This window comes from Falco punctatus, assembly GCF_963210335.1.
Source record: "Falco punctatus genome assembly, chromosome: 3".
In the NCBI taxonomy this organism is placed as follows: Eukaryota; Metazoa; Chordata; class Aves; order Falconiformes; family Falconidae; genus Falco; species Falco punctatus.
The window spans coordinates 11,999,240-12,020,102 of record NC_137582.1 but is presented as its reverse complement, the minus strand read 5'-3'; the positions used below and the strand labels follow the sequence as shown (position 1 = coordinate 12,020,102).

Here is a 20,863-nt window from a genome sequence, read left to right as displayed (position 1 = left end):
GAAATGACACTCAAAACTGCATACCTAATTGGATCTCCCCTTCCTTACACTGATTTCCCTAACAAGCCAACTACCAGCACATAAACTTCAGATGTTCTTAAAACAACTGAACACACTCTTAATGATGCCAGAGTCTCAAGCAAATAGCTGTACCATAGCCATTTTGGAGCTGTCTTCTACCCAGCATGTTATTATACTCATATCATAAAGAAAACATAAAGAAACCCTCACAGGAAGCGATACCATTTACTTCTAAACACAGAACTACATATGTAAATATTAGCTTTACTGCAGGAAAAAAAAAATCCAAAAAAGTTTTTGGGTTAAATTTTGTTCTTTTTAGATGCATTCCAGTTTCATACTTCACTGCTAGTTTTAAAAATGAACTTGGAGACTTGAGAAGTAAAAATCTATTCTGGTGCTCTTCAGAATGATGGCTCACATGGCCAAAACTGGTGCTGGTCACGAGTTTGCTCAGCTAAGTGATTTGGGCAGATGGGAAAATGCCAATTTGAAAAAATAAATAAAATAATCTCAACGGCAAATCTTCATTTAGAGATGGGCACAGGGTACATAGATTTCTTTATGTCTTCAATTAGCCTGACTTAAAGCAGAAGCAAAAGCCTGTGTCCCCCTTGTGAAAGCCCAGATGATCAGTGTTTTAGGCTTTGTGACTTTTTTGCTCATAGTAATACATGAATTCAAAAAACCCCAACAGCTTAGGGGCATCTCAATGCAGACTGATTACTGCAATCATCTTTTTCTGTGCTCAGCTCTAGTTCCAAAATCGCATTAGCTTATTCTCCCAAATACATCAATGACTGTTGGTCTCTGAAATACCTTTAGGTAGGCCATCATCTCATAAATCTCAAAATTAGCCTGTTTTAACTAAAAATTGATCATTGCTATCCTAAATTCCAAAAATGCTTCAGTCGTAGGCTTTCTTCCTTCTTCCTTTGCCTTGAATACCTTGCTGATAATAAACTGCTCCTGCTGTGGGAGAAAGATTGGGACAGCTGGGTTTGCATGTTACTGCTTTAGCAATGGCCATCTGAAGATGCTGAAGCAGGATGCATTTTTAATGAATAATATTTTATCATCTTTTAGAAAGAAAGAAAAAAAAGCAAGCCTGGATTATATTCTGATTTGTATTCATGTGCTATCATCTTTTTCCAGGGCAAAATGTTGAGTACAAGCCAGTACAGCGGGCACATCATAACAAGACTGACTGGAAAAAAACCCTCAGATTGTCACAAACCACTCTGTAACTCCTAGTCTCTAGAAAATTCCAGTAATGAAAATTCCATGCTGGAAGTGGTGGGATTACACCTGTTTCACTCTGTATGCAGGTCTTCTATGCAATGCAGTGACTATGCATGTGGGAAGTTCGAAAGAATCAGTGGAATTACTAGCAACTGCTAAATTTTTGCCCTGTGCAATATGTGCAGGGAGTGGCCCATGCCCACTAGCCTGTCAGTAATAAACTGGCACAAAACAAATCACTCGCATGTCTTGACCATCCAGTCTGCTACTGGATGTAGTTGGAGTAGCCAGTTGCCTGGCTACTGAAGTTCCAACATTTTTTCCCTGGTGATGGCAAATGATCACTCATGTAGTTTTTAATCAGATGTAGTGGGCACCAGTTAAGGAACTCTCCTTAAACAAAGAGGATGTTTCCCCAAAGTAACTTCTGCTTTGTCATTTCCAGAACCTCAGAGAGCTGTGGAAAGGAATATTAATATGCAAAAGGAAATAAACTTTCTCGGTATACTCTTTCTCAGTAAACTAGTGAAAGGCTGAATAATTCTGTTCTATTGCCAAAGAAAATGTGCACGTCTTTCATGACACTGGTGTTAAAAGGACCCACTTAGTATGGAGGGCTTATCAGCAACACCATGAAATGCATTATGTTAGCATAATGTTATATAAATTATTTTTCTCTGTCAAGCTGGCAATTTAGTAAGATGTCAAAAATATGCACAGAGAGGCTTAGCATCTTCAATCCCTTCTCTTACAGCCCAATATTCCCACCAAAAGCCAATCTGTGAAATAACATGATGCTTTATACCCTGGCTACATAGGAAACCACCATCAGGAAACCCTAACTGGTGGCAGTAGCTGCCCCCAAAATAGCATAAGGGAAGGAAGGCAACATACTATCTTGTATTTCCAGATTGCAACTGAAACAGAAAATCCAGGAATACTGTACTGACCGACGTTTGCAGCAGCATTATCAGTGGGACGTGAATATGGTTTCAAATCTCTATAGTCAAGGTCAACTTATTTCTTGGTTCTTACTGCTACCTGTACAGGAGTGTGGTAAGAACTGTTGGTGAGGACTTTGCGGACATTCATGGGAATGTGCGTGGGGGTGATGACTTGGGGACCCAGAGCTTGCAACTGTGAGTTAGAGTGGTTTGGCTCAGCCAGTCACTTCCGCGGATGACTGCATTAGCTCTGGTGGGGAAGCAGTAGCGGGGAGCTGGTGCTGAAGCAATGAAGTGTGAGTCAGGTGGGTGAAACGGTCTGTTTTGATGTTTTAAACAAGCAGAGGCTGCTGTTTGTGAGGAGCTGTGTCTGCAGACTGCAAATAGTCTCTATCACAGTTAGAAATGTGGCGATTCATTGTGGTCACTGTGTACTCCTTATTTCACCGGGCTTTTTGTTCCCTGTTCCTTCCTGGGCTTTGACAGTCATGTCATCTTCCTTAGCCCCATACATGCAGCACGTGGAAGAAACTCGGTCCTCTGAGTGCTGTTTCTTTCTCTTTTTCATCTGCTGAGCATCAGTAACCTGTATTTGTCTCCTGTAGATAGCCTGTCACAGGCTTACAGCTGCTGGGGAGTAGCTGCAGGTCCTAGGACACTGCCTGTCTGTCACTGGACTCCTCTTCCTCCTGCTAGGCAGGTTGTGCACCTGTGGGTCAGAGAAGAATAATTAGGATTTGAAACAGGTTCAAAGGAAACTTGGAACATAAAACTTGGCAACATTACCCAGGCAATTGGTGCTAGAATCTGACTAACTCCGTCATCTCAGGCACTCTGCCAGTCTCTGCTGTGGCCTTTGCATATTTTCAGGCACAGACAAGTTAAAATACTAAAAAATATTTTGCAGTCTGCCATCATAAGCAGCTGAAAGATTGTGTGAAGCCCTTTAATTCGGGACTGTAAAGTATGGTGAGTACAGCCTTCTTTCTTCTTCCACCCTCCTCCCTGCCCCATTATCTGCAGAGAGGGCATTTCAGAGGTTCTGAACTCATCAGGGATTTACTTCCAGGCAAAGGCAAGAACCTTATCTGGCATGCTTTGCAATGGTTGTCCCAGACACTTCCCTACAAGAAGTCCCACATGGAAAATTTAGCTATGTATTTCACCTGGAAATTCGATGGTTATACTTCAACTTTTTCTTAAAATCTATTGTAGCTTAAAATAAAATATTGGATGACTAGCAAATATTTATTTATCCAGCTGGCAAAGCCAAAAACTTTGACCAGCATTGGCAGGAAAACAAGTGAGCAACTAGACGAGCAGCTCTGGGCGCTGAAGAAATATTCCAAGCAAAGACACGGAGAGCCAAACATACAAACAGCCCAAAGTTTACAATACCGACTCAATAAAGCAGCCTCATCTGTAAACATATTGAGGAAGTGACCAATCCATACCACTGAATTAAATTAACTTGAACGCATGGATTCAGCTTCTAAAATTAGCAACAGCTTATCCCTGGCACAGAGCTGCCACGGCTAGTGAGCCACTACAGAAAGCATTTATTATGACCATAACATGGGGTAAAAGTAAACAGCACAGGGCTGCCATATCAGCGGTGGGATGAGACATGATGGTCAAACACACTGGAGTGCTTGGGAGGCACATGAAGCTGGTACATACAGCTGGCAGGCTGTTAAAGGATAAAAGCGGGGGCCATTCGTATTTACCATCTGGCTCTTGTACCCATTCGGGCAGGAACTGAAATAGTCTATTCTATTCTATTCTATTCTATTCTATTCATTTCTATTCATTTCTATTCTATTCTATTCTGTTCTGTTCTGTTCTATTCTATATGCTGAGCAGCAGCACATGCTGCTCTTAAGATACTAACAACTGATAATGAATGATGCCTCGCTTCTGGGCCACGCTGTAATTTCGCAATTCTGGATACTGCCATCACACTCTCATTTCCCATCCTTCTGTGATGGAATGACATCCTACTGCTCGTCGTCTTATTCAGCCCTATTGCCTGTCAAGCCTCCTTAGGCTATTGCATTACCTCCCTCCTCCCATCCCTTATAGAGCTCCTAGCTTTCAGGATTTTACCTGTTGAAAGCAATGCACTCGCTGCTTCTTCCTCCAGCGTCCCTCCTTGCTGGGGTCCACAGGTTTTGACTCTGTAGAATGAGCCAGAAGGAGTGGAGAATCTGGTGCAGTTCTTGGAGAGGATGAAGTTAGTCTTCTGGGTCACATGGCTTTTTATTGCTGTGGCTGATGCTTGGGCTGATATCCCATTTCTTCATGTCTCAGAAACTGGCAAATCCTGTGACTGCGTTACTTATGTGCAGTTCGTATCTGCTTATGTATTTTATTTGTTTCAGAGTACACTCAAGGAGCTGGTCTCAGTCTGGCATAAAGTCCTCTTAGTAACTACTTCTTCTCTTATAGATTAATTGTTCAACAGAAGTGGATGATGACTAGCACTAGCAGAGAGTAATACTCAATGTTCTAATGAGAATGCTGGCACCTACTTGCTTAGAGCTTTTTACCATGAGGTAAGTAGCAAAGCGATAGGTGCAGAGGGAGTACACCAACAATGCCACCATGTTCTGACGAACAGCCCTAGCAAGCACACCTTGAAGTCCTGCTAAACCCATCCGGGCAGATACTGCTAGCTGATCATCACGACCTAACAGTAAGACTGATCTATCAGCTTCATGCAACCTGTCAACCTTGGCAAAGTTTTGCTCACACACCTGACTGAAAGAGATGAGCAGCACGTTTTGCTGCCAGGGAGGAGAGCCCTGGGTGTGGAACCTGCCACTCAACAACCTGTTTGAAAAGTAATAAAAATTGCGTGGATGGGCACAAAACCAGCCCAAGAGACTTAATCTCTTTTGCACCTCCTGTTGCACTTACAAATGAAATCTTAAGCCTACAGATTAATCAGTTTGAAGAACAGGCAAGGGAAGAAAATTAAGACATACTAATTAGATGTGAAGTGACCTTACCTATTAAGGTATGAAATACAGCAGCTACTGCGCCAGCCACAACCATGCACAAAACTGCTTTGGTCCTGTCTCTCTTGCTGTTCACAAACACCAGACCTACATTTTTGAAGTCACTCATTGGACCCGTGAAGAACTTCATCAGGGAGTACGCCAGCCCATAGCTGGCCAGCATTTCCACAGCATCTTCCTTGACAGCAGCGATGCCCCTATTCAAGGCCTGTGGAAACACAGAAACAACAAACAATGTAGGACATGTGGAAGCGTACCGAACCCAATCTTCTGCAGCTGGTTTCTGAAGGAACAAGCAAGTTCAGCTCTCAGTGTTTTCACCCCTAGCTGGATTTATTTCTTTGGATTCAGCAGTAGTAACTTGTGACTTGTGACAAGGCAACTTCACAGTTTCATATGGACAGTAAATTCAAGTAAAGCAGACTTGAAGATAAGGTAAATACCTATTTCTAAAGTATATAATGGAACTCCTGCTACACCCAAACTCAGTGTCTTCCCTTTTTAGAGTAATTTTATGACCTGCTAACAATCATGGACGACACGAGACCATTTAAATGCCGCTTTGAGTCCTCAGGCCTGAATTGAACAAGACATAGCCCTTTGAGGCCATCTTTATGGGTAAAAACTCTTGACATTATCACATGCTGAAAGTTCAGGAGATCAAACTTTTTTTTCAGCGTAATGAGCTTCACTACATCCTATGTAAATGTTGTGAATAGCTTATATTGTCCTATGACATTTATTATGAAACTAGGCCAAATATGCAAGTGACTAAATGTAACTGTTCTTTCATGTATTTCACAAGGTTCTGATGCTATATTCATTTATACCTCCCTACGGCATATTTAAAAGGAAATACAGCACGTGTATTTCAAGACATACTCAGGTTCAACTAACCTATTAATTCATTCTAGGTCCATATTTAGGAAATCATGAATCATTGAGAATTAGACAGATTATTTTTATAACTAAGGTGAACCAGAGCAAAAATGTGTAACAAAGCTTCAGATTCCAGCTTGCACCAAAATGCTTCTAAAATACTGAATAAAAAAGACAGAAGGATAAAATTCATCTGCAGTGTGACAGCATCAATCATCTGGTACACCCAGAAAACTGCTAAACCAAGATTTGATTCAAAAAGCATGAAGGATGAAACACGACTTGTTTTCACAAGTATTTAGTTCCTATGGGTTACAGCTGATGTGTGGTGACAGGACCATGGCAAGAGGGCCAGCTAGGAACATCTCGCCAACCCACCTTCCAAACCAGAGTCTATCCACTTACACAGCAGCTCTAATACCACTTTTCCTGAATGAAGAAACCAGGCAGAGTATCATCAAGTAACTGTGGTGAAGTCCTTCCATTTCAAATGCAAGCATAGTCTGTTTTTTGCAGTCTTTTGACTTTATTTTTCCCCCTTCCAAAGACCGTATAAGCAAGCAACTCCCCAGACTTCAAAAGAGACCGCATTCCCATAGCAGAAATGAGCATTTTTCCTACTGTTCTTTTCCACTCTTTCTGTCAGACGTGCTTTGTTTTTGAAACTAAAGCTGCACTGTCAACACAGGAAAAAGCTGTAGAAAATACCAACTTCTCCATCCTTCATATCTGCCCAATCTCTCTCTGGCAATGTGCTCTGACCTGAACACTTTAGGTTCCAAACGTTTTCAACTGTCTTGCTCCAGTTTGTCCCTTGCTGAAAATACCATGTGTTAGGTATGGAGGATCTGCAGCTGCCTTATGCAATCTTTTCTGGGGTACGGATAATTCCGTCTATTTCATCGATAAGAGTTCAAATTATATTTAATCTGCAAATGCCAAAACCACTAGTGGGTGCACAAAACTGTACTCAAACAATTCATGGAGAAGACTGGCCTCTGAATTGAATAATCAAGTTTAGCTGTCTTTTGTGATGACGCATGCGATGAATGTTGTAATAGATATCAAGGTGTATACAGAGTTATAATCTTTTCATTTAAACTTCCTAAAGATGCTGAATCTCCCTTTTGCTGTTGCCAGTAGTAGGCAAATAGCCTTAGATTATGCCATATAAAGGGTTCCTTGATCATGGCTCTTCCCCCCTCTTTTATTTTGTCAACAGTGAAATATTTATGGCAGATTCAATTTAAAGAGAAACAGCTAACCAATTTCAGGTAGTCTGGTTTAAAAGCTCCTTGTCACATGTAAAAAGCTGATTTATTTCCACCACAAGTTTCACAAGCGCAAGTGCTTCCTTCCTGGGTTGGACAACTACTGAATACCAGAGTGTGTGCAGGACGGTGATCTGCTTCTGACAAGGTCCCCCAGATAAACAGCATCTTTAAGAATCACACTCTGTCAAGAGGCACAGCACTATGATCTCTCTGCAGAGAAACAAATCCTTGCTGAGCACAGTCCTCAAGCCAGTGAAAATAGCTCCATGTGAATTTGGCCCCAGGGTAACTAAGTTTTCCACCTAAGTAGGACAGATGGAAAGACTCGATTACTCCTCTTTCTCTCCCTGTCTGGTTTTACAGGCTGATTTTTGATCCCTTTTGTATGAACAAGTAACAGACAAGTAGATACTTGTGAGTAGTCTTCCCCAGAGACACACTTTGTACCAGGTAAGGTAAACCGGCAAAATCCAAAAGGGACTTTTTTAAAGAGATACGCTGCCATTAATTTATACTCCTGTGGAACGGTTGGCTAACAAGATGAAGTAATATAGAGGCTAGTCCTGAAAAAGCAATTGTCCTAAATGCTTCTTTGGAAAGATCCTTTGGAAATGAACAGTCAATAGGACCGTGTACAGAGGGTTTAACTTCTGTAGCTTCCTTTTTCCTTTTTCACTTTAAGATGACAATGCAAAAGGTTCTTTATCCTCAACTTCCAAACACTGTATGAGACCATGTTTACCTCTTCTATTCCATGTACCTTAGAATATTTTTGCTACTAAAGCTGATGATGTCGTATTTGGTATCCTTAAATCCCCAAGAAAACCAAGATACTTGATAAAGCTGCTTTGGGGTGCAATATGAAAGCCACAGGCATGCCAACCATACAGTCGGTAATCTTCCAGTCTAATTTCCTGCTAGATTTCCAATTACATTTCTCATAAAGGGAAAAAAAAAAAAAACAAACCAGGGCAAGGTCTCAATTTTTTTTATCTGACTCTATTTTGTACACTTTTTGTGTGAACAAAAATCAGTAACAAATCTTCATTAGTAGCATCTGTATTCTATGTTTGTTTCACTCAAAACACAGCATATCTCTACAAAGATTTGTGTAGCTTGTCAACAAAACGTCACAGAACTAGGTAGTAATAATAATGACAATATTTAATACAAGAAGTTAGCCTGATCATACATATTTCTGATGTCAGCCTTCTTTCAGCTGGCTTATTCACACCAAACCTCAAGGGAGAGCTAGAAATCCAGATGCTGGAATAAAGACTATTGGTGATGGCACCTTCTGCTGAGTTTTTAATGAACAACTAACCTAATACTGTAGTACGTGAAAATGTCACAGCAACTTCCTATTCATCAAACATGTTTAAAACAAAGCCACTGACATTGCTGACCTTTCTTTTAGAAATAACAGAAAAAAGCACAGAGTACTTCCAGGCTGAGCATGATCTGGTAGGTACATGAACAGGTTAGTTGAAGTAAGTCATATTCCTAAAACACTTCTCAAAAAGGCAGGCTCCAAGATCTACAGAACCTTCTATGCAATGTCTTCTATAACACATTATGTTAACACTAGAAAGATTAAATCTTACCTAGAGGACCTGGTAACAGCCCCTTGAGCCTTCTTTTATGAATAATTGTATGCTGTCTCTCTAATGTTGACTAAAATCAGAGAAGACTAGCACATTTAAATTCCCATCCAAAAGCTTCAATTCAGAGGAACACCAAACAATAAACTTTACGACATTTCAAGCCTGTAACCACATCTTTACAATTGGGTACTGCAGCTGGCTTTATTCTCTTAGAAGGAACATACGAGACCTCTATCAAACTTCTAGGACGTGCATAATGGATGAATCCAACCAACTTTTGCGTGCAAAGGCTGCAATTTCAAAAGCAGCAGTTGTTAGAAAAATGTCAAAGGTCTAGCTTGCCCTACTTTGCATGAGCTTTCAGCACTATTCACTAACGTTGGCAGAAAAGGTTTGATTCCAATCTACAGCTACACACCTCTGTTGCCAGAAATTCAAAGTCCGTCTCTTAAGCTGGTTCTGTACAGATTGACCATTTCTTACATGACCATCCCCTCCCAGAGACTACTGGATGACTGATGCTGTATTTTGTATTGGATTAGACATATAAAAACATTTTTAAAAATCTACTGAGAAAGACACTTCTATTGTACACATTTTCTTCTGCGTTTAAAAAAACATTTTATTTCTTACGTACTGCTCAAAATTTCAATAGTCTTTATCTAACTAGAAGGGTGCGTTTTCTACTTAATTTGGAGTTAACTATTGACTATGAAGTCAATACTTGTCCAGTGCCATGTGTTTCAAATAAGAGCAAGTAAAATCCAATAAATGAAATTCTTGTCAGTCCTCTGTTTTGCTTATGCTGGAAAAATCAAGACTGTGACCTAGTGGAAGCTGGCATGTTTGTTTGAAGCTGGGATTCTACCTGAGAAGTTTTAAAGTCTGTTCTAGTTGGTTACCTACCTAAGGATGACATCAAAAACCTGCTCAATTTGGCAGTAACTTGGCCATGTGCATGTTCGGTTCAGTGATCGTTTGTAATGTGTCCCCCCTCGCCCTACGTCTTTCTTCCTACCTGCCCTCCCCTAAGGAAATGGAAAAGAGCCAAAGGATTCAGTTAAAGAGCAAGCTGACAGAGGGGACAGTCTTTCTTCTGTGTCAAATAATCTCTCTCCTGATGATTGTTGGCTGAGTTTTCATTTACTAAATCCTGTCACATTGAAATCTTCAGTATCAAATGCACCAGCTGGCTCTGGCTATTCTGCCTCCCCCCATCCCCGCAGCAGAAGCTGCACTGCCAGAAGGACACCTGACAGATCCGATGCTCAGTAAGCACGGCATAATCAGACCACTGTGTCAGTGCTACCTGAATGTTATCACGTCTCTGCTTCTGGCTGCGTTTCTCGTAACGGCAGAAGCCAGTGGTGGGCAATTTGAGGGGAACAGCTACTGCTCTGACACAGGTCTGGGCAAGATTCCCATGGACATAGACATAGAAGTGGGAGAAAATGAGATGAAAATAGCTCGTGTACATTTATTCTGGCTTGAACACCAAACATGATGTATGAAAAGGCAGCCCTGAAGGGTTAGGAGTCTGACCTTGTAGCCTGAACACGATGACCAAGGACTGTTCATTGTTTTGGGTCATTTTTGTTGTTTGTGGTTTGTTTTGTTTTGCAACACTTTTACCCTAATTCAGCATCTCTGATTTTGGGTCAGCATCTGTTGTAGATCATGTGTCAGATGACTGAAATGCCGTCTGAAGTCAGTTCCTATTAGCCCACTACTGCAGTATGTTATTTCCCCCTTGCCCCCTTGCTAAAGGTGCCTGTAAGTGAACCGCCAGTCCCCCTGCCCACCGTGGTGCAAATGCTCACACTGGTTCAACCCACTGAAATAACCCCAGTCCCCAGCAAGAGACCACAGCTCCAAACCCTGGTCTGAAAGAAGAAGATGCCTGTCCTGAGAGAGGGACACCTAGACACCCCCTGGTACATGGCCTGTCTCTGGAGAGCACTCTGGGAGCTCTATCCCTTGGAAGAGCACTAGGACTGCCCTGAAAATGACAGCTGAAGTTCTGTCTCTCGCTACTTTGTAATTCAAAAGAAACTGCAAATGCAGGGCAGGTGTCGTGGTTTTACCTTAAGAAAAAATTAGCATCCCACAATTTCAATCAAATTTACTCTGTTTGCTTAAGTAACGAGAATATGGCCTAGAAGACCCTGTGAAACAAAAAACAAGCCATGAAAACTAGAATGCCATCAGTAGCCATTTCTTCCCCATTCACCTTCCTGAGCAGCAATGAAAAGCAAGGATTTTGCAAGATTCCTACTCTTACGTGAAATGCCTATTGCGCTGTGCCCATGATCAGGATCTCAACGCTGTGTGAAAGTGTGTCCCGGGGGAAATTTAAATAAAGACTCCTAACTCAAAAATAACGTAATTTTAGAGGACTCACAGCTTTCACTTGACCTGGGATATATCAGGGAACAGCGCTTTTTAACGGGCACAGCCAGGAGGCGTAGGAATAACTAGGGTAGCAGTGGCAACAGTGAAGTCAGTGAAAATGGGAAATCTTTCCCTCTGCAAAAATAAGGTAGAGGAGGACGTGTCGGGGAGGTGGAAGAGTAGGTATGGCACACTACCCTATGGCACCTACTGTCTGCGGGTAGATTTTGTGAACAACAACCAGCACAAGGCGCAGACTCATACAAAACCCACATGAAGACTGCAGAAGATAATGCTGCAGGACCACAGGAAAGAAACCAGACTCTGTGAAGCCAAAACACGTCTCATTTAAAACTACATTTGATGAAGTGTCAGCATGTTTACGACAGGGAGCAGTCTTGGAGGGGTGAATCAGTTGCTGCAGATGGCTGCCTCCCCATGGGATGGGGAGAATGCTGATCCTGAAGTCAAGAGACCTACGAGCCATGATCATGGGAAGCCCTTCAGGACACGTTCCCCAGGTTGTGTCTATTGAACAGGGATGGCTGACACCTCTGTAAAGGAGACCTAAACCACTGCTATTTCCACTGATGGCTTCAAAGAAATCTGTCCACTGAGGTGAGACCATAACCATTAACTTTTCCTGGTCTTTTTTAGGCGAGCAGTGTTTGTAGGGGCACAGGACAGAAGCAAAATTAACGTGTCAGAGATACTCTCCTGCATTATGACTTTCCTGGTATCCTCTGGCTGATGCTAATACATCCAGAAAGTATTTAAGGTGAAACCTGCAAGGGAATGGTTTGCCCTCAAAGCAAAGCAGTATGTGAGCTTTTCATTCTGGCTTCCCTGGGGCTCATCCGCAAAGGTGAGAAGCATTTGTCATTACGTTACAGAAGTACGACAAACTCCTGACGGAGGATATTTGTCTTCAGATCTTCTTCATATGGAGGCCAGAGACTAATTTTTTCTCAAAAGCTATTTCTGTTTGTAAGTCTATGAGTACAGACAAATAAAACTGAGACATAAATTGAGACACATAAAACTAGAAGGTTGGCTCCCTGACTCTTCAAAATGCCCTGTGGAATAGCTATAATTTCTTCACCAAATTCCATTTTGATTACTTTTAAGTGCTAGAAAACACTGGGGAGGATACAAATGCATATCATATGTTATCTACACACAAAGAATATTTGCCTTAATCACAAATGATACAGTATCTGCAGCAGTATTCCTTCTTTTGTTTTTAATTTCTCAAAGTCTCTGTCGTCTTCCTCACATTATACCCCCGAAGTAAAAAGTAAGCTAATTTACTATCAGTTGTGTATTTCATGAAAATCACATTTTCTTATGTTTATAAATTAAATCTCTGCAAGGACTGTTATAAGACTTGTTTGTATGCACACAGAAAATTTAATCTGCATAGGTCCCACCATACCTGTCAGTCTCTCATAACTCTGACATACTGCTTTTTTATTAGCATTAGCTCCGTCTCTGCTGAAATACTCTTTGTGGTTCTCTCCTCCTGAAATGCAGATTGCCACTTTCACATGATCGTCTGATCTTCCTTATCTTCTCACTAGGCTCCGAAGCGCAGACGGGTTTGGGTCGGAAGGGGCACTTGGGGGTCAGCTCAGAGCACTGCCCTGGGCTGAACGTGTTGGAGATGTTGTGGAGGAGACCCCACACCTTGCCTGGGCAACCGCCCTGAAGAGGCCACCCTCACCCTGAACCTTAACACGTAACCAGAACTGGCATCTGAAGATCCATGGCCATCTCCCTTGAATATTAAAACACGCCCTCCTGCCAGTGAAGGCCATGCTGCTAGTATTGGCCTGAATCTCCATTTCCCACATTTCTCCTGCCTTTCCTGAAGGATCTTTTGCTTCATCATTGTGTACCACTTCCCCTTGCTGCTCCAAAGACCTGCTCTGTACCACTTCTCACTTTTACCAAAGATCTTGTCCTTGACAATAACTCACGTATATTTTCACCCCATGGCAAGAAATTATTTAGCTCCACGTGCATTCCAATTTTTACCCTTCTCATTCTGCTGTTATTGGCTTTTTCATAGATACAACTTACAGTAGAACAGTATTTGCCATTTTCAGTAATTTAACTGTTGCATTTCTTTCTTTTGTATTTCTAAGTTCATGCGTTGCATATGAAACCAGGCTTCTGCCTTCTCGTTTTTTCACATAAGGTCACCTGACACTCCTAATGACAAGACCCTGTATCTAGTGTAAGTCCATTTTTTCCCCTTAAAAAAAAAAAACCAGCCTAGGCAAAGACCCAAATTGAAATAAATAAATAAATAAAAATAATCCAAGCAAATACTTTAATGTATCTGCAAAAAGGCTTTTGCCAGCTGCAAAAATAGGGAAAATTAATGAGGTTTGTCCCTGGCTTTCTAGATATTTTTTTTAGCCCTTTGCCTTAAACTTTTAATGTTAAAAAAATCTCAATGCATACAGCATTTGGTGAAAACTTCTGAAATTTGGCAGAGGCTATCAGAAGTGCTTTTAAAGCAGTCCAAAACTTGGCCAAGGATCTGCAAAATACACAAATTGTACAGGTTCAGTACAACTTGTTAAACTACCTTAACTGCACAGAAATCCTGTCCTTATTTCAGCTGTGCTGGGCATGCTCCTGGGCGCTGAGCTCAGAGCAGTGAAGGTCAAGGACCACACAACAGAGACCACGTAAGTTCAAGTCCTTAAGGTACAAGAAGACAAGGAAATGCCACCTGTATCATTTGCTTGAAGCAAAAGGGAGAGCATTGCTCCTTCCATAGACTGAAGCTGCAGTACCCTACTACAACTTCTTTCTCTCAGGAATGGTGATGTGGTTTATTCTCCTATCTTGGCTCTTGTAGAACAGACCCTGGAAGCTAGATCTGTAAAATTTAATTTTACCACTTCAGGTCTCTTATTTCTGTCCCCTTTCCACTCTTTGTTAAAGATCCCATGTCCTCCTACTTGGAAGACAAATAATTGGCATTTCCTGTCAATTCCCTTTCCACATGGAATTTAAGGGATGTCATAATTATACATAGCAAATCGAGAGCCAACAATCAAATTCCAGATGGTCAATACTGCAGCAAAATATTTTAGTATCATCGCACATACTATCCTATCACTTCAAGGCTCCCCTAGAGATTACCCTGCTGCTGCTTTCGGAGTTACTAATTCTGCCACAGCCAGAACGAGTAGTCAGCTGGCAGAGGTGGGTTACTTCACCGGAGCATGGCCATGCAAACAGCTATCTTGGGGTTTGGCGTCATGAAGAAGCGAAAGCCTCACAAGATGGATGTCCTGTGAGGGAAACTTTCTGTTAAATCAGCAGCTGATCTCTTTGGAAAATAAATCCCTGAGACACGTAGCTCCGTGGTAGATGTCCAGGCTGCTTTGACTGCAGAAGATGGTGAAGTTCAGCCTCAGTGCCAATGTGCAGGTGGGACCAAAATGGTTTCAGATAATGGGGCTATAAGGGAAGACACTATGCAAAAATAAGATTTTTTCCTTAAATCACTTTCAGATGTGACTAAAGTGCAAGTTAGTTACTTAAAAGTTGAAAAAGGCAGAATTGGGGGCAGGGGGCTGCCTTTTGTTGTCTGTCCCTTGCTCCCTCCATCCCCCAATGCAGTTCAAATTCACCAGCAGCCAGCAGCAGACCAAACCCAGTATATCTTGCAAACTGCGACCCCTCTGTTGTCAGTGGAGCTCCCCTAACCATTAAGAGCTCCCTGGAAGTGTCACTGCACGTGTCTGCCAGGTAAAATATGTAAAGCGACCAAGTCTCTGCCATTTAATGAACATTACTTGCACATGATGAAAGCCTAAACAAACTGAAGCAAGTGTCTGCAGGTTTTGTTCACTCAGCTTGGCTAAATGTTCTCTCTCATTGCAGAGAGGAGAGGTAAGGAGCCTGCTGAGCAAACGCATAAAATTCTTGACTTGTCGTATGGCTGGGCTTATGAAGACCAAAGGCAAATAATTGCAGCTTGGTCTTTCATCCTCCTCAGTACTGCACTATGTGGGGGAAAAAAAAATAATCATCTATAAAGTACATGTCAAAGCTACTATGATTACCAAAAAATACACATAACCCTCAAATAAGGTTTCTCTGCCTGACTTGAGAGAAGTGGGAGCTTGCCCAGCTGTCCCTGAATGTATAGTACAGCCCCACCTTTATGTGTACTTAGTGCACTATGCAATTATCTGCTGTCCATTAGCTTGCTCTTAAAGCCTTTAACTCCCCATGTGGCCCAGCATGGACTTGTTACTTACATTCTAGGGCTTTGCCCAACTTCAGCAGAGCAGAACGTATTTGAGGTCTGTGATTTTCATCAGCTGTTCTATCAGGAGAGGGAGCCCGTTAAGGTCCGTCATCAAGCAGCTGTTCCCTCCAGCAGGCTGCTGGCTAGGCAAAGCACAGTTTGGGCGACACAAAGCAGAGTTTGTTGGGTGTGAGTGCCTGCGACTGCAAGTACAGAGCTGCCAGATTACCTCATGTCTTAACTGCTCAGAAGTGACGAATAGAGGGCACCCACATCATCAGCCTAGATACAAGCTTGGTGTTTCCGCTCCTGGAAACACCCGTCATAAACAAAGTCCATAACATCAGTAAGAAACCCTTCCATTTGTATCTGTTTTTCTTTCCCTTCGATTCTTATTCCTTGTACCAGCTTCATTAGGATGAAATTGAAGTTATTCGGTCAAACTAGAAACAGACTGTGGATAGTAACAGTGATTTCCTTTCTCTAGGGCTGGTGAACTTATTACAAAACACACCTTGAAGCACTTCCCGTTATTACAGCTCTTTCCAATACTCTGATACCTGCAGAAAGCAATGGTCTTACTAAACAAGTAATTCTGTGTCTAGAATTCGACCTCATGTATCTGTTTAAAATAAATGAGGAGTGGTAAAGACATGGGAGTGGAGGAAGACAGAATGGAGAAACGGGTAGACTTTCTCCAAAGTAAAATTTTTCTCTCGGAAAATCTAATCTTCTATGCCCTCAGCCCAAGTTTTGAGAACCTTGAACTTCTCTGCCAGTTCTTGCAGGTGGTGTTGACAGGATTGGCTAACATTTCCTTTTAAAAATAGCTCAACGGGTTCTCTTGGTATCCAATGTCATGAAGTCAACAAGTCAACTCACAGCGAAATTGCTGCACATGTTGTTTTCCAGGCAGTGGGTGTTCAGAGCAGAGATAAAGAAGTTTCTCTTGAAACCATGAAGTCTTTCTGAAAGCCCGATCTTTCAAAAGGGGAAGCATAGTTGTATTTCTACGTAAGTAAGGCTGAAAATACTGTCTCTTGTCCCAGAAGAGCAGAAGGCCACGGGAGAACCTGATTACTGTGTATGTGAGCTCATGGCAGCTGGGAGCCCAACTGCTGCTGTTACAATAAATGGCCTTCTGTGATAATGGAAATACAGGGAAAATACCAATTAATCTGAAATGCAGTCAGGCTAGATACGCTCTGTCCTTACTGGATTTGATAATAAAGGGGAGAACTGGAAAATGTATCCATGCTTCAAGCTTTTCCTCTATACCTCTTGGGAACACAGAAGTCATGGAGGGAGAGAGAAAAGCATTCTTTCTAAATATACTGGGATATAGAAACCCTAGAGCCAGGGGTTCACTAGTGTAACCTCTAAATGCCTGGCAATTAGTCCTGTTACACCTTCATCAAGTCCTTGGTTAATGCTTCTACTCGGAATTCCTTAAGCAGTACCCAGGCAGCCTTCCCTTCAGGGAAGAAGACCTGGAAATGCCCACGGAGTTGCAGCAAGCCTTGCAACTCTGTGTCTGGCAGGGGTGAATCGTAACCTGAAGTTCAGTCACAGTGACTTTGTGAGTGTTCTTGATCATGCCAAATATATGGTATAATTTGATGCTTAATTTAGCTTCAGCAGCGTCTACCCATGGGTTCACAACATCCAAATAAGAATATATACTTTTAAATCTTCAAGCTGAGGTGATCAGGCACACAGTGGATGGGTTCCTCCACTAACTGAGGAACTGTAAATGGTGCCACAGTAATTCTTAAATGGGTTCTGCTGTCTAACGGCATCTCTAGAGACACCTTCAGCAAGAGAGCACCTGCAATCACAAGACTCTTGATGTATCAAGCTCAGTGCTCTCTTAGCCTTAACTCCAAGCTTAAAACTATCTTTACTGACATCCTTCCTCATTCTTGCATTCCTTATAACCTGATGCAACAATCCCTTCTTATAAAAGTGATTCTTTCAATATCTTGAAAAATGATGAACATTTTTCTCCTAACCCACTCCCTCCAATTCTTCCATTTGAATTGCACAGTTAAAACTTACTAGCTTGTTTCATTTGTTTTATACAAGCAAAAGACCGTAACTTAAGTTCAGAAAAAACACTCAAGGATTCCCAAAAGCTTAAGTGAAACTGATGCTGAAACATTGTAGCACAACAGGGAATTTTGCCTAGCAGGTTTTCTGTCTGAGTCACTGGCTTTACATAATGGATTTCCTTACTCCTGCATATTGAAAATGGTAAGAAGCGCAATGACGACAGACTATTTGCCATTCTTTCAAAGTAGGGCTTTACATTGTGCAGAGGTTTCACTGGGAGAAAAGCCTCCCATCACTGTCCCCCCACCCCCAGACCAGTCTTGTTCTGCTTTTTGAGTCATTTAACACCCTATTTCCACAAAGTCAGAGAGAGGCATCTCCTTTCTATCTTCCCTGTACCTGGGGTTTTTCACCCTCTTGCTCCTGTGCAAGATACTTCTTGCTTCCCATACTCGCAGGGAAGTACGCAGTATGTTAATTCAGCACAGCTAAAATGTATCTCTGAGCTGCTTTAATATGAAATACAACACTGGCTTCAGATGGGCATCCTGCCAAGATTCTTACCAAGGGGGAGAGGGTTGAATTGAGTGTCACACTAATGCTGTTGTGGGGGTCGAAAAATTGAGCTGGCTTGCTTTGGTAGCGTAGTATGGCCTATAAGCTAGTTTTTTTTACTCAGTAAATCCTTCACTACACTTCTCTGTCTACAAGATCAATAGATTACCATTTAACCTGTTCTTCTATCTCCTGATCTTCAATGCTAGAGGACAAAATATAATACAAGGTACAAGGCTGGAAAAACCCAGAAGAATAAAAGACTCTCATCTGCCAAGCTCTGGATGCACAGGTAATAAAAGGACCAATATTACTATGGACAAGTGGATGATCCCTCTGCCTAGCTGTATTTTGCTTTTACAAAACTTGAAAACTTGCAGGTGGGACACAAACCCAAACACGGTATTTTTCTATGATAGTCTACTCAAACCACCTGCATTCTGTCTGACTACTGAAAACTCTGGTAGGGCTTAGCAGTAAAGCAGGACACAAAGGACACATTTCAGCTCGTGGGTGTAAATAGCTTGTATCATATTTTCAGGTCCTCAGAAAAATGTAGCACATGAAACTCCAAAGGCTTCATCCTTGGGGCTTAACAACAGAGTTAAAAAAATTTCTTGCACACATATTCTATCCTCATTCATCTGTTTATTTAGAAGCATTGCTTTCCTACTGAAAATTATATCCATAGTGGATACTTCCTTTCTAAAGCATGATGAGATGTACTGACAGAAAGCACTGGATGCTACTCATCATCATGCTTCCAAGAACTACAGCTTCTGTGCTGGTGAAACTCTAGCCCTTAGAGGTTGCTGGACTTTCTTTGTCAGGCTTGCAGCACAGTCAGGCAAGACCATTAAATGCTCCCGTAACAGCTTCTGAAATGTGATGATGCTAAGGCCACCAGCTTGGACTGCAACGGGCACACCATCTTAGAGTAAATACAATGCTGAAGCTCTTGTAGAGGTGGTGTATACTTGTAGAATACAAACACTGCAGATGCATGCATGAAGCGAACAGTGATGCTGACAGAACAGTTTTTTTACTTGCATGGTAGAAAAACTGAAATGAGGATTTCCACAGCCACCGTGGAACACTTCTGAGAAGTAAGTGCCAGGAAGGCACAAAGGTTACTGTCTCCAGGTGCAGGTCAGGAACAAATTAGTCTACACAGATCTTAATAAATTCTTTTGGGCATCAGTGGAATAAGGTCCTGGAACAGATGTTCTAAAGTGGTAGTGGGAGCAAACATCTGAAATATTTTGAGGCAGTCAATGCCGGTTGATGTCTTACAACAAAAGCTGGAACGTATGGTTGCAAAGAAAATGGAAATTTGAGATAATGTCATGTGATGGTTGTAATCGCTACTCCCTCTGGTCATGTTCCTGCTGATAATCTAATGTGTTTGTTCTGAGCAGGCTGGAATAAGAAATTTGTTCATACTAGTCACAGGTCTCAAAGGAAAATTTATAACTGGAGCTAAACCCAGGTTATACTCTGTTGGAAAGCAAGAACTGCTCTAGCTTAGGAACTGCAGTCTAAGAGCTGCAGGAGTATTGCAGGATGGTCCTCCAAAGCACTGTCATTTGGAAGTGCTTGTCCTAAAGGGACAGATGTTCAAAACCAGCTTACCGAAACTGTAAAGGCATAGTTCTGTACTCCAGGTATTTATAAGACTTTAGCAATGCTGCACAGCATGTATCTCTTCTAAACTTTTCTGTTTGAAACTCTTTGTCCCAAAAAGTCAAAACCATGACTGTGATAAGAGCAAAGCCACAATAAAGTGACCGTGATAAGAGCAAAGTCACGACACTTCTCTTGAATAGTCTAACCTGAAGGTTAGATGATCCAAAAAGAGCCTTTCCCTTGCGTCACTCCAAATTTACTGCAGGCAGTGGATTTTCCAAAAGTGGTTACTCTATTGAGACAACAGTGTAGGGCAGGACTCCTAACCCCCAGCGAGTTCTGGAGCCCATTCCCCAGGGAAATCCCTTTACGCCTGTTGCTTGTGGTAACATACAAACCCCAATGGATTTTTTCCTTGTGGGGCTGACCTAACAGCAACAGATTGATCTTTCTTTAGGTCACTGTTCACTTCACCAAAGAGCTTCTCACCTCTGTCCACCCTCAGACACTTCAGACCTTCTTCACATTTTCCTCTCACCCTCTCTGTCCTGGGCTGCCTCCCTGGCAGCTCTGTACAGGCTCCCCACCTGCCAGCCGAGCAAGTTGCCTCCTTCCCTGCCATGAGGTAAGGCCAAATTGCCTTAAACATAAGAAAAGGACTGTATATTCATAAACTTACATAGAGAAAATATATCTCTCAATGCATATTTCATTGTCTATGAAGCAACTCCCTTCCTACTTCTGTGTTCTCCTTTTGGAAGGCCTGACTTTATGTTTCAACTTCATTTTAGTGTTTGATATTGGAGAAAAACCCTTTGTTGAGGTTATAGTAGAGGAGAACTGTTCTTGTCACTGCAAATCTAAGCTACCGCTGTGACCAATTTGTCAACTCCAGGCAAGAGTGCCAAAATCTTATTTTATAGTAGAAACTGAGTTGCAATAATTTTGTAACTCAATTAGCAATCTCTTCTTAAGTTAA

The 20,863-nt window shown here is 41.9% G+C and overlaps 1 protein-coding gene across 1 annotated transcript in view; it reads right to left on the bottom strand.

The window, feature by feature from the left end:
• The window catches only part of ANKH (ANKH inorganic pyrophosphate transport regulator), a 113,097-nt gene that overhangs the window by 46,047 nt on the left and 46,187 nt on the right, over positions 1-20,863 (bottom strand). Inside the window, exon 2 of the mRNA XM_080377778.1 lies at positions 5,219-5,435. Coding sequence (XP_080233904.1) covers positions 5,219-5,435 — 217 coding nt within the window. The remainder of the gene's footprint in view (positions 1-5,218; positions 5,436-20,863) is intronic.